Here is a 27,632-nt window from a genome sequence, read left to right on the forward strand (position 1 = left end):
TCTCCCATTTTGCTGTGCACTCGAGTGTCAAAAAAAAAAAAAAAACTCAACGAGTGTCGGACTTAGAATAGGCGCCGGACTATTTTTTTATTTTTTATTTTTATTTTCACGGGGTTTGAACCCAGGACACTTCCGGGGACGAATCCCGATCAGTTTTTTTTTGTCTGTATGTGGGTCAGGCGCGTCAGACCATTCGGCCAAGTTTCTGCCCAGGCGCCGGACCATTCCACAAACTGTATTTAAAATAGCCTATAGCGGGAATTAGCAAACCTGGTGCTGTGAGTTCTTGTGTCTTGTGTTAGCAGGTCTATACCTTATTGTAGTGGTGATTGAATCATTTAGAGCAGGGGTCGGCAACCTTTTTTGCACTGCGGACCGGTATAAAATTAACATTTTTATCACGGACCAGCTATTAGAAACTACACATGTTCAGCACTGAAAACTAATTACAGTTATTACAACTTTGATTCAATGTGAACCTTGACCAAGTTTTATACGGCCCGGTAACAAACCGTTCACGGACCGGCACAGGGCCGCGTCCCAGTGGTTGCCGACCACTGATTTAGATTTTTTTGATTTTTCTGTATGCACTTAATTTCTTGCAGTCAGAAAGACGGTCATTTTAAGCGAAATGTCGTTAACGGGAGGTACTTCTATGGTTACACGCTTCGTTGATCGGTGATCAGCCATGTGTGTCAGCTTGGGTTGATTGGAAACGGAATTAAATTGCTGTGTTAGTTACGTGCTCCATCTGTACCTTACCTTTATCCAGGACTGTTTTTAAAGATGCTGTAACAGACCGCCGCTCCTAGCCGGTAATGACGGATTCAACGGACAAGCTTCTGGACGAAATCGATGCAAAATTGAAACAACTACCTACTGGAAGTGGAAGGTATGCAGGAACTGAAACTTAGGGGTTAATTTTTATCTGGGCACTCATGAATTGTGTGATACAATGTACCTAACATTGGTCAAGTTGCAGTCTCACTGTGGTTTTAAAGTTGTAGCATAATTAGTAAAGTAGACCAGCTTAAATTACTGCTGAATATAAGTTTTTTTACCCTGGTTTCGGTGTGTTGTGACCAGACATGGGGCGATTCCTCATTCGTATTCGAATACATGTTTTTCCACCTTCGTGCTGTATTCAAATGATTATGGCTTTCATTTGATAGTGCATGCATTCAATTCGAATAGTTGATGTTATCTTTTGAACCAACAATTTATGAGTACAAAAGCTTGAGTAAATGTATTCGAATACAATTCGAATTGTTGTAGGTTTTTGCCAACCTAAGAATTTGCAAATTCGAGTACACGATATTTTTGACGAATACAATTCGAATTGTTTTCGGCATTTGGCATGGTAACAAATCGTAAAATTGAATACATGACTACATTTGTTCGAATACAATTCGAATTGTTGTTAGCCTTTGGTTACGTAACAATTCCCAAAATCGAATACATGACTATATTTTTACGAACACAATTCGAATTGTCGATTACCTCTAGACTAGAAGTAGTCGCGAATATTTTGCTACATATTGTTGCCAAATATATTCGAATACAATTCAAATTTGCAGTGGATGTGACCTGATTTGACAAGTTTTTGTTTATGTTACAAAACAATGACACATAGAAGTTCAATTGTGACGTTACATAAATGGAATTGTGTTACAAAGCTTGCAACATTGGGTTGTTCACAGCACATGACAGGTGAACCATGTTTTGGAAGCAAACATATCATGTAAATTTGTATAATGGAGATTTAAATCAGTCATGCTAATGTGGCAAAAAAGCTCGTTGGTTTACATTTTTACCAATAAATTTGCAATTCATAAACCCATGTTACTATTACTAAACCTTTTAACTTCGGGGCTCTTTTATTTCTTGTATTTTCCGCAACTACAAATATCCGAATCGGTGCATTCGAATGCTATTCGAATTGTTTGCTTCTTACAACAACTGAACAATTCGTGAATACAAATAACTAGAACTATTAACTCGAATACAATTCAAATTGCTACAACTCAAAAAGAACGAAGCATTCATGAATACACGCTTGGGGTTTATTTAAATAGTAATCAAATTACACGTTGTTGTTTTTCGGTCAACTATTGATGAACACTAATACTTGACACGTTTTATTCAAATACAATTCAAATTGCTGCCACCTTAACATTACGAAACAATTCTTGAATACGAATACTTGACTCGCATTATACGAATACAATTCGAATTGTCAAACTATAAAAAGTGAGTAGAATTCATGAATACGAATACATGCCTTGGTTTATTCGAATATTATTCGAATTACTTGTCATTGTAGTTTGGTCAACAATTCATGAATACAAATACTTGACTTGTTTTATTCGAATACCATTTGAATTGGTGTCACTCAAAAATTACCAAAGTATTCATGAATTCGAATACAGTCATGCAGGTATTTGTTATGTATTCGAATACAGGACGTGTGTATTTGACCCCATGTCTGGTTGTGACTGGCCCAAGCAACCAGACATGGGGCAATTCGTATTCGAATGCATTCGAATACAGGTTTTGCCACCTTCATGCTGTATTCGAATGATTTTGGCTTTCGTTCGATATTGCATGAATACAATTCGAATAGTGGATGTTATCTTTTGAACCAACAATTCATGAATACAAAAGCTTGAGAAAAGTTATTTGAATACAATTTGAATTGTTGTAGGTTTTTGCCAACCTTAGAATTTGCAAATTCGAAGACATGATATTTTTGACGAATACAATTCGAATTGTTGTCGGCCTTTGACAAGGTAACAAATTGTAAAATCGAATACATGACTACATTTTTACGAATACAATTCGAATTGTTGATTAACTCCAGACTAGGAGTAGTCGCGAATGTTGGTACATATTTTTGCCGAATAGATTGGAATACAATTCAAATTAGCAGTGAAGATGGCGTGATTTGACAAGTTTTTGTTTATGTTACGACACAATGACACATAGAAGTTTAATTGTGACATTACCTTAAATGGAATTGTGTTACAAAGCTTGCAACATTAGGTTGTTCTCAGCACATGACAGGTGTAGCGTGTTCATAAAGCAAACATCTCATGTAAATTTGCATAAATTTATATTAAGGAGATTTAAGTCAGTCAAGCTAATGTGGCAAAAATGCTCGTTGGTTTACATTTTTACCTATAAATTTGTAATACATAAACCCTTTTTACTTTTTGATTGAATACCTTTTATCTTTGGAGTTCTTTTATTTTCCTCAACTACAAATATTCGAATCGGTACGTTCGAATGTTATTCGAATTGTTTGCTTCTTACAACAACTGAACAATTAGTGAATACAAACAACTTTAACTATTAATTAGAATACAATTCGAATTGCTACATCTCCAAAAGTACGAAGTATTCATAAATACGAATACACGCTTGGGGTTTATTCGAATAGTATTCGAATTACATGTTGTTGTTTTTGGTCAACTATTCATGAATACTAATACTTGACACATTTTATTCGAATACAATTCGAATTGCTGCCACCTTAACATTACGAAACAATTCGTGAATACGAATACTTGACTCACATCATTCAAATACAATTCGAATTGCCGAACTTTAAAAATTGCGTAGAATTCATGAATACGAATAAATGCTTTGGTTTATTCGAATAGTATTCGAATTACTTGTTGTTGTAGTTTGGTCAACAATTCATGAATACAAATATATACTTGACTTGTTTTATTGCAATACCATTCGAATTGCTGTCACTCAAAAATTACCAAAGTATTCATGAATTCGAATACAGTCAGGCAGGTATTCGTTAAGCATTCGAGTACAGGACGCATGTATTCGACCCCATGTCTGCAAGCAACCAATGTGTTAGTTCAAATTACACCAGAAGATACTTAAATATGAAATCACAAATCATTTGTCATGCTAGAAAAAATTATTTCGCTTAAATCTTTGGCAAAAACTGCAAAACGATGTTTTCTTTTTGGGGAGAGTTTTGCTATGCTTTTTTCTTCGATAAAAAAAGTTTTACTGCTTGGGTTTTGGCTGAAGACCTTAAAGTAAGTTTTGAACTTGATCTTTTATACCAATTATAAATTCGTTCACTTCTTTTTGATCGACGATTTTTTTGGGGGAGTAGGGGTTTAAATTTTAATGTAAAAATCACAAACTCATTATGTTATAGTTTAAACGAATTCTTGAGCACACAATAAAAAATGCAACATTTTTTTGCTTCTTGAAAACCCAATTTTTTAAAGGGGCAAATTCCCGGTGTGTAAAAACTGCTATGTAATTTTTTTAATGTACTTTTTTAGACTAACTGTTGACAGAAAAAACACACCAACATCATCTTGTGTTGACTTCACACTAAAAGCTGAAAACGCTCACAGAATGTTCTATTCAAAAGGTTAGTTATGATTGATAAGCTCGCTGAAAGATAAAATTTTGCCGACCAAAATTGAGGTTTTTTTGCAACTAACGCATGGTTATGATTTCTGTCATTAAGTGATTCTAAATTGCCTTAAAATTATTTCGGTTTAAATGAAAACCTGCTTAAAACTTGCCAAGCATGCAATTGATTTCGGTGTCTAATTTTTTAATGATGACTGCTTATTTTAGAGCCCATAGCCTCAACCCAAGCACCTTCGTATGAAAACCCTCAATCACATAAAACATATGATGAAGACATAAACAAATTGCGCAAAATGCTTCAACAGGTATTTGAAATGCTTTTAATTTCACTTAAAAAATGTTGTTCTGTTTTTGTCTTCTACATATTTCTTTTGTTTGCAACCACTGCATCCTAGTACATGTGTTTGCAGCAATCTTATGAAACTGTTCCAGAAGAAAATGTTTTACAAGAAGAAACATTTCCAAGGTATATGCATATTTAATGTTTTTTTAGTTAAGTCTTATGAAAAAAAATTAAGTAGTTGCTTACTCCCGTTTTTAGAATGGACTCAGAGGAACCTAGTGACTCTTTCACAACTTTTATGTCAACAAGTGCAAGCACTTCATTTCCAGAAAATATAAAGGAACAGAATGCTTATTGCAATTCTTGTAACTGCAGTGAAGAAGTATGTAAAAGTTTTAAACTTGAAATGGAAAAATATTTCATAAATGACAGATATTGTAAGATCTAGATTTGAAATATTTTAACAACATAAGTAGTCCTAAACTTGTACTTGTTGATGAAATCTGAAATGGCCTGTGTTTTTTTTATTTGGAAAAAACTGATGTACATTTTTTTGGTTTGAAAGATATGTATCGGGTGAACATAAAATCTTGTGTAACAAAATTCATGATTTGTTTTAAAATGTCATCCTTAACAGGGTTAATTTTTATTAAGATTGACCGGTTAATCAAGGAAAGAAATGAGTTAAGAGCTCGAATACACCGGGGTGAAGCATCAAGGACAAGTATTGAAGAAAGGCAAGAGTTGGAAAGAGCTCTGCACTCAGCAAAAAGCGAAATATTCCGGGAAAGGAAACGGTCAAGACAAATAATTGAAGACTTGGAAGAAGTAAATATCTGTCATAAAAGACAGTAAAATAAATTCAATTTTTTTTAACTGCAACAGTAAATATAATAAGCGTAAGGACAGTTGTTCTCAACCCAGGTCCTCGGCCCCCCAGGGAGGCCACGGGTGTAGTTCCACCAGAAAAATCAGCGAGTCATTTTGTTTTATAATGCGTATAATTGAGTGTGTACTGCAAATATGTTTATTTCCTAACATTCTTTATCCATATTGAGGTTTGGTTAGTATTAACATTTGTTGTTTACTCTATTCTCCTTATTTAAAGCCAAAATTAATACTGCATTTTAGCACGAGTTTGCCATTTACATTTCAACGGGACCATGAGACCCAAAATATACCTTTAGGGGGGCACTGTCCATAAAAGGTTCAGAACCACTGCATTAGAAGTTTACTGAGTTTGGCAAATCACATCAATGTTTTTGTAACAGAATGCTAAGATGCTTTGTCATGGTTCCATTTATTTAACATTTTTTAAGCTATAAAATGATACTAAACTTGCAGAAACTGGAAGAAGCTCAACATTTATATGAAACAAGCATTTCAGATAAAGATGGTCTTTCTGAAAGTGTTTTGGAAAAACTTTCGATGAAAGATAAGTTAGTGGAATCCCTACAAGATCAGGTAAAGAAATAAAGTTTTCATTGCAAAAATGAAATGTTTTGTGTTTTTGCAGACAAAAAGAGCCAATACTTAGTTTGCCAAACCTTTGCTTAGATAACAGTGGTAATAGTTTTGTTTATTAAAGTCATTACTGAACTGGTTAAAATAAATGCTTTTCTACCATGTTCATAATAATCAGAAACAATGTTGTATTGGTTGCTATCCTTAGCAAAGACTTTGTTGTGATGCTTTTGTAATTTTCTTCTATGATCGTTCAGGTGATATCACTGAATAAAAAAAATGATGATCAACGCATCACTAAGGAAAAGGAGCTTAACAATCAGACAAATAAGATTGACAAGTAAGGTCATCGGGCTTTGCACATCTCTTCTATGATATTTTGCCATGAAACTGATCATTGTGCCTTTGTTGTTATGACAAGCTACATACTGTTATTGATTGATCAGGTTACAGAAACAATGTTGACATGAAAATTGAAACTGTTCTAAAAATATTTGCTTTGTTATTTGATTTCAAAGTAAATTTTCATGTCATGTTTTACAATCATGTTTAATGTAACATTTAGGCTTACTCAAGAACTGGATTCCAGTAGAAATAAACTACAAGAACAACAACTGGGTTATGAAGAATTGGTAGGTACCATTTTAAAACTAACAGCATTGCAACTCTTACAAAATAAAAATATCCAAATTAAACTTCAAATTGGTAAAACATGACAACTTCGTAAATATGACCAGAAACAATCCATTCTTAAAACTGGAAAGGCAAAATGTGAACGCATGCTTGATGAAAGTAAGGAAAGAGAAAGAAAGGCGACAAAAAAATGTATGCTTACCATCAACGAACTGGAAACAGAAAATAAGAAGCTCATTGCAATTATAGAAGATCTATCCAAGGTATGATGTTATTGGGAGAGTATAAAACATGATCAAGTTTATAGAGCTATTCTGGCAAGTGTATTTTTATTCCGACGTCCTATACAGCAGTGGTCTTCAACCTATGGGTCGCGACCCCAAGTGGCTAAACTTTTTCTGGGGTCGCAATGAGTCGCCGAATTTAATTTATTGCATTTTAAAATTGATTACAGAAAATGAAACTAATATTATGTTCTGTTGGATCGCAACTTTTGCAATTGTTTTGTGGTACAGCTTGCTACCTCCTGTTACAATTAAATCGTGGTAGTGGAAAAAAAGAAAATGCCTTTATCGCATAACAATGGGTTTCGACAATGTGTATTATGACTCAACACTATAAGTTTGTATTATTTAAGGTGACACCAGAACGAGTGAATAGTTATTTATGCAACATACCCAACTATGCCAAATTTTTCTAATCCCGTTTTCAACCACGTGGCTGTGTGAAGCAAGATTTAGTGCAATGAGTGTATTAAAACGAAACATCGTAATCGATTGGAAGTGGAACATGACATGCGGTTAAGCTTGTGCAAAGTCAAGCCGTGACTTCAAAAACTTGTGGACAGTATACAGGCGCAACCATCTCACTAACAGTGCAAACTAAATGTTGAACAATTTGACAAGTTTGTGTTCCTAAAATTGGGTTTATGTCTTAAATGAAACGCCTTAAAAACTTTTTTCGTAATACTTTTGTGTAACCATTTTTTCGTAATACTTTTGTATCGCCATATTTGTTTGTAATTATGTACAGTTTGTGTAATTGTTCTTTTGGTTCAGCATTACTAAAAACATTTTTCTCAGTGTTGAAAAAAAATGGGGTCGCATGTAAATTCTGATTTCATTTTCCCTTAAATTGGGGTGGCCTATAAAAAAGGTTGAAGACCACTGCTATACAGGACGGTACACTGAATGCGCGAAGTACTACACAGTGTTGTTTACCTGATAAAGGCGACCTGTATAGGACATCGAAATGTACGAATAAAAATACTTTTGCCAGAAGAGCTCTATAAACTTGATATTATGCCTGACAGCAATAGCTTACATATAAAAAATGATGTTAAATTGTTGAAATGTGACAAAATTAAAGAAATTAGGATTGGACTGCAGATTGGATTATCTTAGTTAGGTGATCACCTTTTGCTTGTTTTTATTGTATTTTTCGACAATCAGGCGGCAGTCCGAGAACTAAAAATTGCCCTTTGTCGTTCACGGGATTCGAACCCAGGATACTCCCGGGGACGAAACCCGATCAGGTTTTGTATATGGGTCTGGCGCGCCAGGCCATTCGGCCAAGTTGTTTTTATTCTAAAATGTGTAATTATCAACATTTAATGAGTTGGGACAAGGGATAAACCGGTAATAGGTGCCAGACATATTTTATTTGTTGTTGTTTTTACACAGTTTTGTTGGTTTTTGCATATATCAAAGCACAACCCTAGAATTAAAATTTTTGGTGCTTTGTCCTACTGTCTATTAAAGTAAGCATTTTAAACAACATTGGAGTTTTATCAAATAAATATAGGTCTTTTTGCTGCATATAAAGTATAGTATGAGCTTACTTATAATCTGTATCAATCTGAAAAAACAGTTTCAGTCTATTTCTTGTTTAGGCCCATGAGTTTTTACTGGGGGAACAATCAGGCTACAAAAAAATTGCCATTTACTTAGCTCCGGGTGCTTAGTGTTATACTAAAATTTTTGTTTTATCATGCTGTTGATAGAAAAAATGTGTGAATATTAAGGGACTCAACTTCGGTACACAAGACACGAACTTGAATCATAGCCTTAGTAAAAACAAAATTGCGATTGATGTAGAATAAAACGTAGACATTTTATTAGGCACTTAATTGTTGAAATATTTTAACAACATAATCTTAAATTAATGGCTCGATCTTAAATTAATATTAAATACATGTATTTAGAAACAAGAAACACTTTCTAAAGAATTGGAAGAAAAAAATCACATAATTAATGAAGATTTGAAAAAACGTGAGCAAGGTTTGAATGAAAAAGCCAACCACCTTGAAGAAAAGAATGAATGTTTGAGACAAGAAATTTCAAAACTGTTTACACAGGTGAAAACTAAACTTTTTTATTTTTTTAAAATATGCACATAAACTATTTTACAATTTTCTACTATAAAATCTTTTGGATGAACAGAATTCACAATTTGAAATTGAAATGATTAAAAGAGAAAAACAACAAAAGCAAGAATTCGTAGAAAAGGAGCAGGAACAAAAAAATGAGATCAAGGACCTCCATGGAAAAATTGAACATTTGCAGCTTGAAGTAGCAGATGCACTGCTAAAGGCAGGTTCCACATTTTTTATTTTTGAAACAAAAACTGATAAACATGTTTTTTTACCAGACAAAAAATGGAAGAGTAGAAGCTGAACATAGAGAACGGCTTTTAATTTCTAATGTTAATGACCAATGTCAAAAACTATTATGTCTGTACAAATCAATGAAATCTCACGATTGTCAGTCAGGAATTTATGATGAAATAGAGTAAGTAAACACTACTTAGTAATTAAGTCAGTACAATCTAGTTTAGCATCTATTTGATCCAACAAATTGTTTACAGTTTCTTTACATGCAGAAGAAACTCATATTGTTTTTAGAGATTTAAATTTAGATTGCTCTGACAGTTTAACACTGACAATTTTGTACAATGGGTGTATTCAGAAGAATCACTTTTGACACCTTAACAAATATGTTTTTGTCCTTTAACAAATAAGTATGTACTTACTTTTTTCACAGACAAAACATAATTTTTTGTAGACAATCTACTACAAAAGAAGCACTGGCAAGGCTTCATGAATTAGTACAACTGGTTTGTCGCACTGTGAATGAACTGTTGTGTGAGGTAGCACGATTAAAAAGAAATGGGCGCAAAAAAAACTCATATTACACTGCATCAACTGAGGAACTTTCAATGCTTAAGTAACTATTATGATTTCATACTGCTTTGTCTATTAAATCAACGAGCTTCTCCAAACTAATACGCTTTAATCTTTTTCAAAATACAGAAAAATATATCGTTTGATTCCATATGCCTTTGTGTTAAACTATAAGACTTTGTTAATTTTCTGAGCTTGTCCAAATGAAATACATATTCTAGTCATGTCAGAAAGTATACCAAACCAACTAAACCTGGGATCGGCAACCGTTTGCATGAAACGGGCCAAACCAAGATTTGCCAAGTTGTGGTGGGCTGTATGGTTTTTTTACCCTTTAATTGCATTTAATTCTAGTCATGTTGTCGAAACTCTCAAATACAGCATATTTTGATAGGGTTTGTCCCGGTATTTGGCAAGGAAACTGTCATTGCAAACAATGGACAAAAATTCGGTCACTTTTTGTTACCTTTCTTAACACTTATATTACACGATAATAAACAAGTAACCATTCGCGACCGTGGCACCGAAAGTTTCTGTAATTTTGGTCGCAGGGCATTGGACTGTTTTTGTTGGTCGCACTACAAAGTATTTGCAGACCCTTGATTTGGGGTACTTGAAACACTATCACAACAAAGTTACTTGCCCTTGAATTTACATATGTTGAGTTGTTTGTTTGTTAGAATAACAATTGTGATAAAACAATAACATAGAGGTTAACATAAATGCACAGACCTACCAGAATTAACAACAACAATGTTGCCAACCCCTGAACTGAATTAACAACAACAATGTTGCCAACCCCTGAACTAAACTAACAAAAAATGTAGACAAAAAGTTTAAAAGCATGAGTTAATTTCAGTAAGTGCCCTCTTTTACTTTCACCAATTTTGTTCCAAAATAAAATGATTGCACCCTATTAATAGTCACAAAATAATTTGTAATGGTTCAGAAAAGGCTTGAAAAACCCATGGCGTTATATTATTGTAATATAAAGGATTGCTATGTTTTTTCAAGCCTAACATGTAGAAAGGGCACCATTTTTGTTGTTAACAATTGATGTTTCATTATCAGCACATTTTTATCATTTCTAAATTTCTTAGAGGTTGTTTGGAGGAGAAAGATCAAGAAATTCAAAATCTGAAACTTAACATGAATCACTGGAAAGACTTAACAGCTCAACGCTTGACAACAAAGTTTCAGGAGGAGCTACAACTTCAAATGGAAAGGTTTTATTTATTAAACATCTGTTTTGCATTGTTGTAAACACAGTCTAAAATGATTGTTTTTAGAAAAATAAACAAGATTCAACAAAATCCTCAAGTTTCACTTCAGGTGATGTTTGATTTTTATATCCTTTGGCCAATTATTTGCATTAACTAATTTAGGACAATGTGTGTTTTAGGCCCATAGTGCAACCTCAGCAAACGATTCCAGCACTGTGAAGTTGCTCTGTCACTTGCAAAGCCGTGTCAAACAGTTAAGATCTGAAAACGATGTAAGTTTTGCCCATGTCTATTACTATTACCAAGTTATTCCCAACATGGTAGTAGGTGGACTGGCAGGGCTATTACAGTATTTCTAATGACAAAATGCATGTACCAAAATAATATAAGTGAAAGGTTTGGAAAAAATGTAATGATATTTATGTGCAAAATGAAAACTACAAAATGCCGTTGAGTTTATTGTAACCTTTGTTATGTATAGTATGGATAAATGGCTTTTGGAAGTTGTACACTTTTTGTTTTGCCTTTGTACACTGATATTTTTTGTTATTGCAGTTTCTGAAATCAAGCAGTATTATACGAGGAATTAATGATGGTGATCTATGAAAACAACTAATTTCAAACGTACATTTATGAACTTCACTGCAACACAAAGGTTTTGACAAATTTAAATGGTGTCACTGTGCAAACCATGTTTTATCAGTATTAGAGATTTTAAGAAGTTGTTTTGGTCAAACACTGTAAATAGTTAATTTGTAAAACTGTGCAATTATTTTGGGACTTTTTTGCATTTCAATTATTTTACATTTAGCACTAAACACTATCATTATCTTTAAGAAACATGTTAATAATTATTTCTATTTTGTTGCGAAATTATTGTACAAAAACTTTTTTTGCATGAATTGTTTTGTTGTTTATCATGTTTATGCTGTTCAGTGATGATATACCAACCATTTGACTGAATATAAAATTTTGTTCATATTTTTTGCAGTCCTGTTAAGTTTGTTTCTGTGTAGTTTGTAGTGTCAGTAAGTAAAAGAGAGCAGTGTTTATTGCATTTTGCGTAATGTTAAGATTTTTTTTGCCTTTGCCTTTATAAAATAAGACATACTCAGTGATGGAAAGTTTTTACATTATTGCTCCAAACTTACATAATTACATTTATATACTGCCCAAGAAGTTGTAAGAATAGTTTCGGCCTTGGCCTCTTTCATTTTGGTGCTTAAACTTTTGAAGCATGTGGCGTTTTTACAAACCAAAAATTGCATTAAAAGGGCCACATGTTGTGAGCAACCCCATTGAGTGGACATCGAAAAGTCAATGGTCCTATTTGCTTCGTTACTGGCAATAATGCTTTGGCCTTTGCAATGCACAGAAGTCCTTAAAATAAAATTGCAATTCACAGAAGTCCTTAGGCAATTTAAGATCCCAAACCGGTATCTAAAAATAAATTGTAATGTTAATGTAATAACAAACTGTCCAAAACTCAAACTTTCAGCATTTTTACACGTTTAATTAATAGATTGCGTATTTTTGAGCAGCCCATCTTTAGGCCCCATCCACATTGTTAGCGTTGACACTTGACAAATGTTTGGGAATTACAAGTGCGGGATTTCATATTATAAGCCTTGACCAAAGTATATGTAAACTTGGGCCTTGACAGCATGTTAGCAGTCAACCAAGCATGACGCAGAAATGTGTGCACAACGCCGACGCAATTCCACAACAGGGGTTGTGACTTTTTCGTGACACTTGTCACTGTTAGTGACAGGCGTCAATGACAGGGCTGGGGTGTCACTAAATCAGTGACAGGGTGCCATTAAATCAGTGACAGGGCAAAATCAGTGACAGGGCAAAATCGGTGACAGGGCGTTCTTGCGATAGTATGAACACAAGCGAATTTATTAGGTCTTTGCTTGTAAGGGTTTTCTTTAAAAATTGCAAGCAGCAAAGGTTTTAAATCTAAATTTCGTGCAAAAATGTACCTCATGACTTTTTGGTAAAATCTTTAAATTCTGCAAGCAGCAAAGGTAAGTGTGTTTTTGAACTTTCATTGCCTGCCAGGCAGTCTGATGAGCTCTAACAGGGCGAAAAAGTTCAATCAATTTGTTTTAAGTAGTTTTTTTTTATTATGTAAACATGTCTAACCTCTGTTTTGTGCCACATTGTCATATCTGAATATTTAACAATATGTAATGTTATGTGCAAAAAGAGGAGATTATCTGAGTTTCCAAACAAAAAAACGTTTTGTACACATGAAGACCAACACGTTTAAAGCTGCTCAAAAAAATAGTGCATCTAGAATTTCCTAGCTTCAGGACAATGTTACGAGTGGTAATGTCTTTTTACCCATTTAAACTGATTCTGCCATATTTACACAAAAAATTGTTGATGTTTTTTTATGTTATTTTTTTTGCAGACAGCCACAAACATTTAACGATTGGAAACCCAAGATTTAAAGATAACCAAGATTAACACAAGTATTTGGTTGTTGTTATTGGTGTTTGAGGTGTTGTATTTAATTGCACCTTTGAATTGTGTGCACATATTTGTAATTGTCAATGTCTACTTGGAGATTTAACTTTATACATTATATAACCAGAGATTTTAAAAAATACTGTGTTTCGACAAAATAAAGAAAAAAACAACTGCAAATGAATCACCATGTTTCGAGTTTGTTAAAAGGGGTTAAATGGCTAAAAAAACAAAATTAAGTTTAATATGGTTCATTATTTTAAAGTTATTTTGTGGCCAACTTAGCCAATTATATTCGCTCTGTGCGATAAATTTCTAAGTGTGTTTAAATTGGTATGGATGTTTTATGTGTTTGTTAGGTTAGGAATTCCATAGGTTCTGTAATTTAAATAGCTTGTTACCTGGTAAACAATCAAATTCATTGAGTTCGCAAATTTCATTTGGAAACATGGGCAGGAAGAGTCCAGAAGCTTTGATGAAAGCTGACCAGAAGCAGAAACGCTCTACTGATCTTTCACATGTATGTGTTCGAGCAATCAATAATTGTAGTTCTGTAGTGAATAATGTATTATTGATTCAATAATTCTTGTGTGTAACAGTATTTTACTTTAAAATCTCTTATTTGTTGAAATATTTTCAAGTCCGAGTCAGAAAATGCTCTTTTTGTTCATTCTACAAAAACGTTTTTATTACACACAGTGATTTGTTACCAAATGAGTTATTTCAGGATGGTGTATCAGCAAGCAAGTCAATATCTTACAAGATGCACGTGTTTTAGACTCTCCACAGAGTATGAGGTGTGTTGAAGGTTTAAATGGTTCAGTAAATTTAAAGTCCATTTTTCAATGGTTTTACTAGCTCTGCTGTAAAATATTGTCATGTGATGAGTTTTATCAAAATCCTAAATTTAACTATAAGCATGCACTAATGGGTTGTGCAAATTTTGTTTTAGTTAAGCATTTGCAATTGCAAGCACATACTGCGCATGACTATTGGTGAACGTCATTCAGTTGTCAACCTACAAAGATGGCTCTGCAACACTTGCCTTACAACTGAGTCTGTTTGGACATGTCTAAGCTACCCTAATGTTGCTTGTGGAAGGTAGGAACCATGGTCAAAACACAAAACAAAATGTTTTACAGTCTATAAAAATGAATAAATAATGTGTGGACTGTTTTGGATGACCATTTGAGTATTTATAAAATGGTATATAACCTACAGATATATCCATGAACATGCATTAAACCAGTGGTTCTTAACCTTTTTGGTGTGGTTTCCCATTAAAGTAAATCACCAAGTTCGAATTTCCCCCTCTGTTATTTTTATAATAATGTTTTGTGCCCAACATTAACAAAAAATTATTCTTTAATCAAAAAAATTTTGTGAAGTAATTTTGGTCTGGACCTTAAAGGTATACTGCAATCTTATTTATATGTCATGTGCTTGCAATAGTCATTTATCGCATCACAATCAACAGACCAAATGCATTTATTCGCGAACAATAACAAAGTCATTGATAGTTTTAGTAATGTCTGTGACGTAACAAACGATTGTTGGATTTTTATGCACCTTGCAAAACTAGGTGAAGTTAATCTTACATGTTGTTGCGGAAAATATTGTATTAAATTAACTTTCAACGGTTAATTTAATAAAAAAAGCCCAAGTTTGGTGACTTCTAACTCACATAATTTCCCTCTAAAAACATTAAATTTCCCACCGGTTAAGAACCACTGCATTAAACCATTATTTGGAATCTGGTCATCCATTAGTGATTGATGTCAATGAACTCTATGTATATTGCTATGCTTGTGAAGAATATGTTCTCAATGACAACAAATCGGGGAACATCAAGGTGCTACGTGAAACTTTACAGGTAGGCAAATTTGCGTTATTATCTTTTTTAAATTGTAGTTGTGTCAGTCCAAACAATTCTGTGGCATGGTTTCTTGGTCGGAAATTGCCTGGAAAATAATTTATGTTGTATCATGTGACAAAAAGTATTAGCTCATAAATTCTGTTTGTAAAATTTCAATAATATTAAGTTAAACAATTTAGGCTGCTTTTGTGCAGTAGGTAAAATTTGAACAGTTTATGTATTGTGTGCCATAGTAAATATTAAAACTTCAATCAGAAATTCTTAACATTTCTCCAGGCAATTAGATACCAAAACTTTACTGGCACAACTCGTAGTGGACACACACTGAGGACAGCCACAATAAGTGCAGATGAAGATGTTCAAATGAGGAGAAGATTACAGCAGCAACAACTTGATAGAGATGATAGACTTTTCACTGCCATTTGGCATTCAAGGTACTTTTTCACACAGTAAAAGTGCACAAAATTGTGTTACTCCAAAAATTCGATGCCCAAATTTGCCAATTTTCATAAGATTACATAATTTTAATTTTTTTGTCTTTACTATGTAGGTTTGTTCGACAAAGAAAAACCTTCAGAAACTGGCAGAACTATGTTCGTAACAAGGACCAACACTGTCAGAGTGATGACGAACAACCGTGTGCTACAGTCACACTACAGTGAAACACAGAACTACAAGAAGACTTCATTGGAAAACTCGATGACCACCTTGAAACCTTGTCAGAATTAAAGATCTGCAACAAGTTAATGCTGATTTTCCATTAAACACAGAAAGGAAGGGGATTGATACAAGGTTAATAAGGGAAATTACACTTGATCCTGTTTAAGGTGTTTTACCAGCATTATCTGTTGTGTGGCAGTGCAAGGTCTGATTATGTGGAAAAAAATCAATACTGGTGTCTTATTTCAGTAAAACACCATCTCCAGACTGTTCTGTATTTACTCTATCCAAATTGAATACCACATTTCATTTTTTTAGGTGCTCGGTCATTTGCAAAAGTTCCGCCGATGTTTACTTGCCGTTCGTGACATTGAAATGGATGAAACCACTGGGTGCTACGAAGATCCACAAGTTTCGCCATCAAGCAAGTTATGAGTCGCTGGAAGAAGGTCCACCATAGAAATAAGAGCCATGGCATTTTAGCAGGCTAGTCTTTTGCCAGAAACAATCTATTCGAGCAACTGCTTGTATACAGAAAATACTTACATCTCATGACAACTCAGGTTTACTTGTAGTAGGGATTTGACTTGAGGACTCAAGTCTAAATCAATGACATTTCTTAGAAATAAGGAAAATAAACTTTTTAAAGACCTTGCCTTTCAAAATAAGGTCAAGTCTTCGAAATAAGAATAGGATGGCGACCCTGAGTATAAGATATACAATATAATTAAGGCAAGTTTAAATCGTTTTATGTAAACAAGGCACTAAACTTTACCAGTTTTAGTTCAATCCACACAGACTATTAAGATTTTACTTATAGCCTCACTCGTGTTGGTAGTGTACCTCACACTGTGCTTCATGGACAAAGTGCCTCATGGCGATACCCCTGACATATAACTTCTCAATATGGCTGTAGACTAGCCTGCTAAAATGCCATGGCTCTTATAAATGCAAAGCTTTGTTTCATTTGGTATGAAAATGTATTGGTAAGACCATTAAATATTTTCTAGTCTTGGCAATGTCCTGTTTGCTTATAAATTGTGATGTTATGGATGTGTGTATTGGTTTATTCTATTTGTTGTTTTCTTAACTGAAGTCTGTCCACGCCAGATGGTAGATATGGTCATGTAAATGTGCCATAACAGCTCCAGTATTTAACCCACTGGCAGCCCAAGTTATAAACCTTTCTTATAATCCGACACACTCCGGGCTGGTTGCTTTGGCAGTTTTGACAGCCTGAAACAATGGGTGGTACTAAATACTGCATGTTACCGTATGTTATTCTGCTTAAAATACTGCATGGTATGTGAAATGCGAGAATACAAGCCCCAACAAGGGAAAATTAGACCAGATTATAGCATTGTTTTAATTACAAACCTTCACCCAACCAGAATAGCTCTAACCGTTAGCGCTTTCAAAAGTTCGCAAAACTATATTTTCGTAAAGGCATATTCAAGTCCTTTACAACTTCCTGCCATGTTATAACATGCGGTATACCATGCGGTCACATGCGGTATTTAGTACCACCGGAAACAATCGCCTATCAGCGTTACAATTTAAAAGTGTTGATTGGGTGATTGTGGTTTGATTTTTTATTATTTTGCACGTAGCATCCCCCCTAAGATGGGTATTTTTTTTTGAATTTTAAGTGTCAATTGCATTGTTACAGGAGAGTATTAATCTATATACTGAAAGCTAGAGAATATTGTGTGCTTGCTTAGCTTTTTAAGTTCTTTGTCACACCTTGTCTTCACTTTAAGCATTCATAAATTCGTTGTTTTTTGTTCAGTAATAAAAGCTGTCTGAAATAGTTTGTCATGCTTTAGAATTACTGTAAAAGTTTTTGTACCAACACCAATATTTTTGGAAAACTCAAAACAAAAGCTAGTTAAAACAAACAAAAGAGTCATTTTACACAGTAAGTCACTGCTGTAGTCCGGGGACCCCTGGGGCAATTTCTCCCATCTATTTTGATTCTTTGCTAGTCTGTTGTATTCCATGATCTATTTTCCTGTCCACCCCTGAACATTGCCAAAGCCAGTTCGTTCTGGGCCTGCCTTGTCTTCTTATTCCCTCGTCGGTCCTGTGCATGATGGTGATGTAAGAGTTCTATGGCGACATGTTACATGGCTAACCCATTAAACAAGATTGGCGACAGTATGCACTCTTGAAATACTCCAAAGTCTTAAACTATTTTAGTGCACTTCCATTGGTTAACACAGCATTGATGACCTTTATATTATACAGTGATTTGATCAGGAGGATCAGGAAGAGACTGATACCATGTTTCTTCATGGTGCTCCACAGGGCCTCTGTGACCAAGTTCTTGATGGTGGTCTCTTTTTTTCACCTAGTATTCAATCTGTTAGACCAGTGGTTCACAAGACTGTAGACTGTACCATCATGCCCTTCCCTTGTTTGTTCTTCAGATAAGACACTCTTGATTTGAGGTATTAGTTTACCTTTTTTGGTATCATGACTATCAAAGATTGTGTCCACGTGGGCCACACTTATCTCATATGTATTCAAGATCTCCTGTGTTATCCAGCAAGGCTGCTTTCTGGTTCCAGCCTTTTCCAAAGTTTTCATCACAGTCGCATTCATGATTTTAGAGAACTCAGATGTTAATTCTTGAACATTATTTTCCAACAGTGCATCAAATCTGCTTTCAATCTTTATTTCAAACCCCTTTCTGCAACCTGGCTCTTCAAACGACAAAGGAAAAATACTCTTTTTTTTCAAAAAATATAAATCAGTGACAGGGCGTCAGTGAATCAGTGACAGGGTGTCAGTAAATCTGTGACAGGGTGTCAAAATCAGTGACAGGGCGTCAGTGAATCAGTGACAGGGCGTCAGTGAATCAGTGACAGGGCGTCAGTGAATCAGTGACAGGGTGTCAGTAAATCTGTGACAGGGTGTCAGTAAATTTGTGACAGGGTGTCAGTAAATTTGTGACAGGGTGTCAGTAAATCTGTGACAGGGTGTCATTGACAGGCGATACGTGACAGCCTGTCACTGAATTGTCACAACCCCGCCTCCAATTCCAAGCCAAGCGAGCGATCGTGCGTGCAAGCAATTAACCGGTGGATCGGGCCTTATCCCATTACCAAGATTGCATGTGCTCAAAACATTAATTTTGAACATTACGTTATTTATTATCCTCGGAATAGGTATAAATTCAATGTAGGCCACAATAAGTTTTGGAAAACATTGTGCACTTGTGTGCGTTTCTTTTTTGTGTATATGGAAGCCACAAGCCACGTGCTATTGGCGGATGGCAGTCGGCTCGTGCGCGATAACCTGCTGTTTGGTCATGGTGACATTTTTGTGCTGCATAGAGCACATGGAGTTACAGATAAGAATTGAACTTGCAGATTTGAAGAAAGACAAGAAATATTGAAAAGAATATCCTTTGAGCAATTCAATTCACACACCTAAAACTTATTGAAATTATGTTTGTGTGAAATTTACCACTCTCTGTAAGTGCGGTGGTAACTGGTAACTTACCTAACGAACTATAAAAGAGACGGTAGTTTGTTTGCTTACATTATGCTCGATTTTACATTTTAAACCTTGCATGTTGCATTTCAATAGCTTTCAAACAAACTGCTTGGGTTTTTTATATGCAGCTGTTTCTGTTGTGTTAAGCCTATAAAAAGATGGAATACTCTAAGGATGTTATTGAATGTTTAAACTATTTGATTGACAATGTTACTGCTACAAAAACAACCCCCGAGAGAAATGAAAACTTTGTATGCCAAAAAGTGGAGATAGGCAACAATTTTTTTCCAGCATTGCCTGGTGAGCACGAACAGCAAGATAAACGAATTACTTGAAACAAATTATTTGTGGTTGGTGTTGTTTATTAGCAGCATTTTCTATTTGACTTTTCTACAAATGTGCTGCTTCATGCATCAAAATACTATGAATCACAAAAATGTTGGTACAGTTGCTATGTTGACACGTTTAGTGTGTTTTGTGAAGATTAATAGGAGAAATAAATTGTAGTAGACAAACTCAGTACATGTTCTTGACCAGTTTTGTTTCAAAAACTGCTGTCAGGATACTTTACATGGCTATGGTATTAAAGGATAGCAGCAAAGCAAAATAGTTGCTGTAATGTTTAAGTTAAAACTATTTTACAGTACGTTCATTACCATCCGACAGTGATACTGATGATGATGATGTGGATGAAAACTCATCTTCTGAAACAGCAGGGTAGTTGTTTTAATTATCTCATGTATATATGTTCAATAATATAATAGCTTTATTGTGCTCAATGACCACTTAATTTTTGACACTTTCAAATATTTTTTACTCAATCATGTACACATTTGTTTGAAAGAACCTTGTTCACAGAGAGATTGACAATGCACAGGTACTGAATGGGTAAATTTCTTTGTTTTACCTGGGATTATATATTTGGTGGTTTGCATTTAACTTCAATCTTTTCTCAGAAAATAGCACACAGGTAAATAAATACGTTTTCCAATAAGACCACACAATATGTGCTGAGCCAAATTAAATCTCTAATAGGGGCATTTTAGATTGACAGATGGTTGGTATTGTTGAATTGCCTTAATAACGAAATGGTATTTTGTATTTCTATTACAACTTTATAACAACAACAATTTTAATGTGTCAGTTCATCTGAGGAAAAAGAAGTGGCCAAGATTTGTATGAAAGGAAACAAACAGGAGGAAACAAACTCTATTAGTCAGGTGGCATCAATTTTTAAGGAACTCTTAATCCAAGTGGGTATAATACAATGTCCAAAAAATGTGTATTTATAATGTTGTATCTCAATCCACTATGTTAACTGAAATTTGGATAGCTTGTAGAGTATGGCATTTGTAGGTGTCGATTGTTGTGTTCAACCCTGTAGCCCCAACATTTACCCCACAAGCCCCCAAAGTGTAAAATGTGTTTATATGTTACTGGGCACCACAAACGAAAGAATTCTGTTGCGCAATAGTGTTACAACCAGTGTTTCATACCGGAACGAAATAAACAATTTTTGGCTCAAATACCGGAACGAAATACCGAAATAAAAAAAATTCAAAATACCGGAACAGAACGAAATACTGTTATTTTTTATTCCGGTATTTCGTTCTGAACATTTGACATGAAACAATTGCTGAAAATTTCGCGCCGTTAAGCTCTTACAATTTACATTCGTTTGACCATCATTGACAAATGTTATATGTGACGTAACAACTACCGACAGTAATTTTTGTGTGTTGCATCTTTCTTAGTTCGCTTAAAGACCAGAAAGAAATGTTCTTTTGTTAAGACCGAAATACCGAAAAATACCGTTATAAATTTATTTCGGTCAGACCGGAACGAAATAAAAATATCGGTCCAGAACGAAATAACGAAATAAATAATTTGCTCAGAACGAATAACGTTATTTCGTTTCGTTCCATTCCGGTATGAAACACTGGTTACAACGGCAACCAGTTGCATGTTACTCTTGGTGGGCATTTTTGTGCCATGGCAGTTAGGGGGTTCTTGACAGCCCTATGACGTCAGAAGCATTAACGGTTGTTGCTCAAAACACCTCTAGTGGTCGAAATTTTAAACATTGGCAGATTGGGTCAAAATTTTGCAATACTATTGATTGAGTCATTGAGGTTTCATATTTTTTTAGTTTAGTGTCAAACCCGATTTGTTACCCTACTAGCCCCCTACAATGGGTAAGTTCATAAAACAGTGTTGGAATTGGCTAAAATTTGGGTAGCATGTGGACTATGGTTATCTCTTGAAATGCACTATTTTTTAACTTTACATGTGTTAAAACTTTACATGACCCATGAGTTTCTGCCTGCAGAAACAATTAAGGTTATAAAAGACGATGGCTAATATGGGACCCAATGCAAAAAAAGCATAGGAAATATATTTATGTTTTAAAATAGGTTATAGTGTAAATGCAACGACAAAATGTGCTAAGCCAAGCATAAACAACGAAGTAAAATCACCTTGTTACACACAGGTGCAGCCCGCGATCTAATCATGGTAATTGTATTTGGCCCCACAGTAACAAAGGTTGACACCCTTGCCATAGAAGAGAATAGGTTAGGCTACAGTGATATCATCAACAAAACAAAATTAAAAAATGCCCACATGACTTACATGTAGTTTGGCAGCAGACTTACTGTAAACAAAACACAGTTAGAATTTTTTTGCCCACCTAGAAAAAAGTGAAACAAACAAACTTTTGTTCCAAGCAACTGAGCCCAACTTTTGTTTTCTAAAAAATGTCCAATTTAACAATGCCTTTATATATTTGGGGTGTTTGGATAACTTTTTATATTTGTTGTTTATAGGACAATACAGACTGTAAAGATTCGATGTACCAACTGCCACCTGGAAAAACATTAAAGCCTGTTGGAAAAATTTCCAAAATTATTGAGAATTCTCTGGGTAGGTTTAAGTATGTTGGGGTAAAAATGGAACTTGTCTTTGTTTTTGTTACATAACAATGGGTAGAAGTATTGAGGCCTGAATCAGAAAGACATTGCATTTGAATATTTGTTGGCAAAGTTATGTATATTATTGAAGTGATTGTTATTTATTTAATTTTGTACTTGGTTTATATAATTGCTGTGGAAGAAGATGACTCCATTTAACTTTAGGAAATGTGGAAACATGGTGTACTTGTTTGTTTTGCAGTTGTAGTTGTTGCATATGAAAATGTTCCAGCCCTGAATTTGGATACTTTAATATTCCTTCAGAATCGCAAAGTGTTTGGAAAGGTAGGCATTCAAACTATTCTGTCTTAATTTGCAAAGTTTAAACTATTCTGTTTTAGTAAAGTTGCTTTTTTAAGTTAAAAAAATTACAAAGCAAAAATTGTAAGTAGTGCAACTGTACAGTTTAAAATCAATGATGATTGCACATGACAGTTTGGCTCCTTTTTGGTTCCTGGTTGTTCCAACTTTGGAATAAATAGTTTTTTCAGCTTGAAAGTATGATAATATTTTTAACACAGATTCTTGAAACTTTTGGTCCAGTCATATTGCCACATTATGTTGTTACCATTAATCCAACTGAAATCAGTGCTGAACTGGAAGAGGAGGTATTTTTTGTGCCAGAATGTGATGATGTAACATCTTTTGTCTTAACTTCACAACTACAAAGGTTTGTTCTCGTTTGGATTACTCCTTGAATGATAAAAAAAATTTGTGCAATTACTGTATTAGGTGATATAAATGGGGTAAAATTAATACAGAACTCCTTGCATTCTTTATTGTTCACTAAATTTAATAGTTTTGATTACAATTTTGTTTGGTTGTGCTGTTGCAACATGGATCCAGATACTGAACGTTTTTTTATCTTTATTTAAAGTGATTCAAACAGAATTAGAATACATACATACATATGTGCACATAGGCGTCGATTTTTTAGCATCAATTTTCTTTTGTGGGATGGCAAAATTTGGTCAGGTAGTTCCTTATGTGATCAAACCATACTACGATACACGTTAAGGTTTGTAGATGGCGTTTCGCGGATATTGGCAGGGTATAAACACGTATATTACTCCGTACGCAATCTTGCTTAACTTGGACGTAACAACTATGAAAGTCACGTCACTTGTGTAGTTATGACGTCACAATGCGTTAGTTATGTGATCACAGCAGTGTACTGGTTAGTGGCGGGAAAAGTGCATCTCGTGCTGGGTAGACTTATTTATCCGAAGTAGTGTGGTTCAAAAGGTAACATAACGCACAAAACGCAACGTAGCATGTGATACATATACAGAGATCTGTAAATTAATTTTACATGTTCAATGTTGCAAAAGTATCGAATCGGCATTGCAGTTTCGACACGAAATTGGCGCACGTGGGTGGCCACTGCAATTAAATTTTCCGTGCATGGAAATGGAACTCTGTGTAACAATATAATATCCAACTGCTAATTAACATCGACATCACATAAAAACGTGAAATTTGCCATTGTTATGTCCTGTTCAGACTTGTTCTGGTGGAGCAAACTTGAAATCACTGAAGCGAGTAGCGGTTTTCCCCATGCGTTGTTTAAAAACAAAAGAGATTTCGCGGAGCTTGTTTTGCACATGCTCGAAATATACCGATCATTAGAAAGAGCGCATGTAAATGAAAGAAACCCATATCTGTAATGCACGAATATAAATAGGACCAGGCAGGGGCGTATCCAGAAATTTTTAAAGGGGGGTCCAACGTTTTATTTTGGGATTTTTTCTAATGACGTCATTATACGTCATTAGATCGCTTTGAAAAATTTCCCACACAAAAGTGCTAAACCGCACGAGACTGAATAAGACAGAAAGACAAATTAATTTTAGCAAAAGCTTTGTAGTTTTCTGATCCCGCCGCTCAGCACTCAGCAAAACTGCAGCTGAAGGATAAGCGTGACTGTCAGGCAATCAAAATCGTTGCTTAAAAAAACGGGAAGCAATTTTTTAAAGAACTGAACGCCTTTCTGAAGCGGTAATCCTACTGTTAAGTTGCGCAATGTCACGGATGCACTAAAGTTGGTAACTGCAGAAGGCATAAATTGTATACGTTTACCTGTGTGTGGCAAACTAATACGTGTTTGGCAGGTCGAAACTGTTAAGTTATTTTATTATTAACAAAGTTAACAGAAACAATACAACATTAAACGTTTTTAACCATTTTACATTGTTTAACTGCAAAAACAGTTGCATTTAGTACATTTAACACTTAGAAACAAATTAAAACCAGCGTCCGAACCGGAACGTAACTTTCCGCTTGTTAGCGCATAAAAGTCCTTATTAAGCCCTTGTTACGTCACAATTGGCGATTAGATAACAAGCGAATACAAGAGATTGAAGGCTCGCGTCTTTGAGATAACGACTCCCTGTTATCACGCAACGCTAACGGAACGATTTGGGCCTATTTAATTTACGCACAAAATTTTTTGAAAGGGGGTCCGGACCCAAAACCCCCCTGGATACGCCACTGCGGCCAGGCAATTTCTGGGGTGGCAGCATAGCTATTTTATAATGGCTGCCACCCCAGAGATTTTTAGTGGGGAGGCACGCCACCCCTGCCACCCCGGGAATCGACGCCTATGTATGTGCTGAATGCCTAAGCGTTTCTGTCTTTTATTGCAGAAGTAAAGGTTCAGATGCATCTTGGTTAGGGGATTCAGAACCACCAGTTGAGTGTCTGGATTATTCTGATGATGAACAGGAACGTAATGCAAAGCGTTGCAAGCGTAAAGCAAAACCTCCTCCCACGAAAGGTGTTATTTTTTATTAAATATCAAGATGTTTTAAATTTCTGGAAATTTAAACACATGATATATAAGGGTTTAAAATGTTATTTTTACTCAAGATGACTTAGTAATTTCACTAATTTGGTCTATGTTAATGAGCTGAATGTTAAATGTTGTGGTAAATGAAAAGTATCTGTTTTCAGTAGTGACTTATTTCAGTAGTTTTGTAAAATAAACTTGTTGGAAACTTGTGACCATTTTTACCAGGCTTTGGGTGTATAAATGAAGCACCAAAGCAGTTAACGTATTTAATGATTTAAAATGCCAAGTAAGGCAAAAAGTACCAAACCTCAATTTCTGTCTGCTGTATATATATCAAATATATATAGATATCAAGGTACACATCAAATACAAACAGTTTGATAGCAATGGTGTAAAAAATCTCACAAAAGTGTAAGTTTTTTTTAAGGGAACAGTTGGTCTTATGTTAATCCAAACTTTAATGCCCTAATAGTAAACATTTTTTGTTACACAGTTTTTTCTCCTCAACCTTCAAATCCAAGATATCCTCAACAACATGCATGGCACAATGTTAGCACGAAGTATGTAATTTATCTTTTTATCTGTGATTACAAAATATAAACTAAAATACATATATATGTATAAAACAGCTTTCAACGTGGAACAAACTTCAATACTCACAACTTTCCAGCAGTACCCCATCAAGCAGGTATATAACATAGTATTACTTTGAATTAGAGCTTAACTGATATGTTTTTAAGCAAGTTGGTGAGTATTGACTTTTGAACCAGCCGATAATTAATATTTTAAGCTGAATTTTTGTATAGTTGACAAAAAAGTTCCTAAATTTTGAAATTGCATTGCTCTTGCCTACATGTTTTACGTTTTATACATACCAGCACATATGTCATTGAATAATTAATGTCACTGCTTTTAGAAATTGTGTTTTAAGTGATCAACTAGCCCTAAACACTGAAACTCTTATCTAATATACATATATATATATATATATATATATATATATATATATATATATATATATATATGTGTTTACATTCTTTATTTACTGCCTGCGTTGAACATGTAGTGTGCAAAAACTTAACAGGCATAAAAATAAACACAATGTCATAATCTTTGGGGTGCAGTGGTTCATCGTGTAGTATAAAACGTTAAGTGTCACTCTCAGACAGTCTTAAACACTAACTAACCGAACCAAAAGCGAAACGGAACCCTTCAAAACAATAGGAAAGGATACACGTGCGTTCGACGTACACTTCGGGGTTTAACGATTTTAAAGGACTCATTTACCGACTTAATTTACTGTCATTGAGTAAAAATATAGTTACTAACAGACATGTATCCCGAGTCTGACAGTTGTTAAAAACTGTTAGCTACAAAATCCCTAATTATCGGCCCATCCAAAAATCGGTATATCCTTAATATTAATGAAAAACTTACATGTTTTTAGCCTACATCCATCCCTCACAGTGGGTACCCAACCAACCTCCTTTCCATCGTCCGAACCCACATCTGTTTCCCCGGTTTAACACTGTTTGCCAGAACGGAAATTACAGACCGTTCTTTAACGGCAATTAATAGAAGATCGATATTACATGTACGTCTACAAGTGGTTTGGGAAGTTGAATGGATTTGTTCCTGCTGTGCATGACAAAGTTGGTTGGAAGAAAACATTAACTGCTGGTGTTGGTGAATGGAAATTTAAAATAAGAATGCTTCTCTGCTAGACTGACCTGTCGCATGGTGATAGTCGTGAAGAGTCGATTGTGTTAGATATACACCCATCACGACCTCCCGTGGTGTTTTATACAGTAACTGAGTAACACGAATAAAAGAAGTTGAGTGGGCAGTGACACACTAATAAACATTATTTGGCATTTCTGTCTGTGCACAAAAACTATTTTCACGGTTTATGATTTCGTAAATTGTGCAATATATCTAACTGGAGTAACCGTCCAGCTTTGGTCTCGAAACCAATTATTAAACCTTGCGTAAAAGTTGCAGCAAAAATTTGGTTAAGTAAAACTAATCGAATGTCTGCTGTCAGCTACGTTTATCAGACTTGTTTCGAAATGTTTGCTACGTTATGTTTTCATCTTCGTTTTGTTGTTAAATATAAAAAAACTTCAACTAAAATCAAGTTGTAGATTTTGACCGAGTTTGCGT

General features: G+C 34.7%; 3 protein-coding genes across 10 annotated transcripts; all 3 read left to right on the plus strand.

Annotated features, from left to right (window-relative positions):
- Nucleotides 1-669: 669 nt before the first annotated feature.
- On the plus strand, nt 670-12,178 carry LOC145238391 (uncharacterized). Of its 3 annotated transcripts, none has more exons than XM_080101536.1 (18): nt 671-892; nt 4,317-4,408; nt 4,621-4,718; nt 4,809-4,879; nt 4,955-5,078; nt 5,351-5,524; nt 6,041-6,160; nt 6,418-6,500; nt 6,726-6,792; nt 6,898-7,056; nt 8,997-9,149; nt 9,235-9,384; nt 9,443-9,582; nt 9,856-10,017; nt 11,075-11,200; nt 11,264-11,306; nt 11,377-11,469; nt 11,753-12,178. In XM_080101536.1, the coding sequence occupies exons 1-18, from the start codon at nt 819-821 to the stop codon at nt 11,801-11,803; spliced, it is 1,980 nt and encodes a 659-aa protein (XP_079957662.1). In that variant the 5' UTR covers nt 671-818; the 3' UTR covers nt 11,804-12,178. The 3 variants fall into 3 exon arrangements, with proteins under 3 accessions (XP_079957675.1, XP_079957662.1, XP_079957671.1); XM_080101545.1 differs by having other exon boundaries at nt 672-892; nt 4,824-4,879; XM_080101549.1 differs by lacking the exon at nt 9,856-10,017 and having other exon boundaries at nt 670-892.
- Nucleotides 12,179-13,007: 829 nt separating this feature from the next.
- LOC145225562 (ubiquitin carboxyl-terminal hydrolase 44-B-like) lies at nt 13,008-18,019 on the plus strand. 4 transcript variants are annotated; one of them, XM_080092222.1, is made up of 9 exons: nt 13,008-13,227; nt 13,617-13,677; nt 14,032-14,192; nt 14,400-14,469; nt 14,625-14,773; nt 15,487-15,545; nt 15,825-15,982; nt 16,099-16,340; nt 16,527-18,019. In XM_080092222.1, the coding sequence occupies exons 5-8, from the start codon at nt 14,758-14,760 to the stop codon at nt 16,208-16,210; spliced, it is 345 nt and encodes a 114-aa protein (XP_079948348.1). In that variant the 5' UTR covers nt 13,008-13,227; nt 13,617-13,677; nt 14,032-14,192; nt 14,400-14,469; nt 14,625-14,757; the 3' UTR covers nt 16,211-16,340; nt 16,527-18,019. The 4 variants fall into 4 exon arrangements, with proteins under 4 accessions (XP_079948348.1, XP_079948351.1, XP_079948350.1 ...); XM_080092224.1 differs by lacking the exon at nt 13,008-13,227 and adding an exon at nt 13,242-13,531; XM_080092225.1 differs by lacking the exon at nt 14,032-14,192.
- A 1,263-nt stretch (nt 18,020-19,282) lies between these two features.
- LOC145225526 (uncharacterized) lies at nt 19,283-27,602 on the plus strand. Of its 3 annotated transcripts, none has more exons than XM_080092219.1 (10): nt 19,283-20,009; nt 20,354-20,426; nt 20,854-20,962; nt 22,535-22,631; nt 22,881-22,963; nt 23,200-23,348; nt 25,324-25,454; nt 25,963-26,029; nt 26,099-26,157; nt 26,917-27,602. In XM_080092219.1, the coding sequence occupies exons 1-10, from the start codon at nt 19,868-19,870 to the stop codon at nt 27,042-27,044; spliced, it is 1,038 nt and encodes a 345-aa protein (XP_079948345.1). In that variant the 5' UTR covers nt 19,283-19,867; the 3' UTR covers nt 27,045-27,602. The 3 variants fall into 3 exon arrangements, with proteins under 3 accessions (XP_079948345.1, XP_079948346.1, XP_079948347.1); XM_080092220.1 differs by lacking the exon at nt 19,283-20,009 and adding an exon at nt 20,568-20,679 and having other exon boundaries at nt 20,359-20,426; XM_080092221.1 differs by lacking the exon at nt 19,283-20,009 and adding an exon at nt 20,554-20,679 and having other exon boundaries at nt 20,364-20,426.
- The last annotated feature ends 30 nt before the right edge of the window (nt 27,603-27,632 follow it).

This window comes from Phallusia mammillata, chromosome 1 (assembly GCF_965637545.1).
Source record: "Phallusia mammillata chromosome 1, kaPhaMamm4.hap1.1, whole genome shotgun sequence".
Lineage (NCBI taxonomy): Eukaryota > Metazoa > Chordata > Ascidiacea > Phlebobranchia > Ascidiidae > Phallusia > Phallusia mammillata.

What these genes read in the sequence shown, in the direction of transcription:
- LOC145238391 (XM_080101536.1), top strand. Translation starts at nt 819, where the DNA reads ATGACGGATTCAACGGACAAGCTTCTGGACGAAATCGATGCAAAATTG. An exon ending in GAGGAACTTTCAATGCTTAA is followed by an intron (nt 10,018 to 11,074) that starts GTAACTATTATG and finishes TAAATTTCTTAG; the next exon opens with AGGTTGTTTGGAGGAGAAAG. An exon ending in CTACAACTTCAAATGGAAAG is followed by an intron (nt 11,201 to 11,263) that starts GTTTTATTTATT and finishes GATTGTTTTTAG; the next exon opens with AAAAATAAACAAGATTCAAC.
- LOC145225562 (XM_080092222.1), top strand. An exon ending in TGCTACGTGAAACTTTACAG is followed by an intron (nt 15,546 to 15,824) that starts GTAGGCAAATTT and finishes ACATTTCTCCAG; the next exon opens with GCAATTAGATACCAAAACTT. An exon ending in ACTGCCATTTGGCATTCAAG is followed by an intron (nt 15,983 to 16,098) that starts GTACTTTTTCAC and finishes TTTACTATGTAG; the next exon opens with GTTTGTTCGACAAAGAAAAA.
- LOC145225526 (XM_080092219.1), top strand. Translation starts at nt 19,868, where the DNA reads ATGGAATACTCTAAGGATGTTATTGAATGTTTAAACTATTTGATTGAC. An exon ending in AATTATTGAGAATTCTCTGG is followed by an intron (nt 22,632 to 22,880) that starts GTAGGTTTAAGT and finishes TTTGTTTTGCAG; the next exon opens with TTGTAGTTGTTGCATATGAA. An exon ending in AGCAGTACCCCATCAAGCAG is followed by an intron (nt 26,158 to 26,916) that starts GTATATAACATA and finishes ACATGTTTTTAG; the next exon opens with CCTACATCCATCCCTCACAG.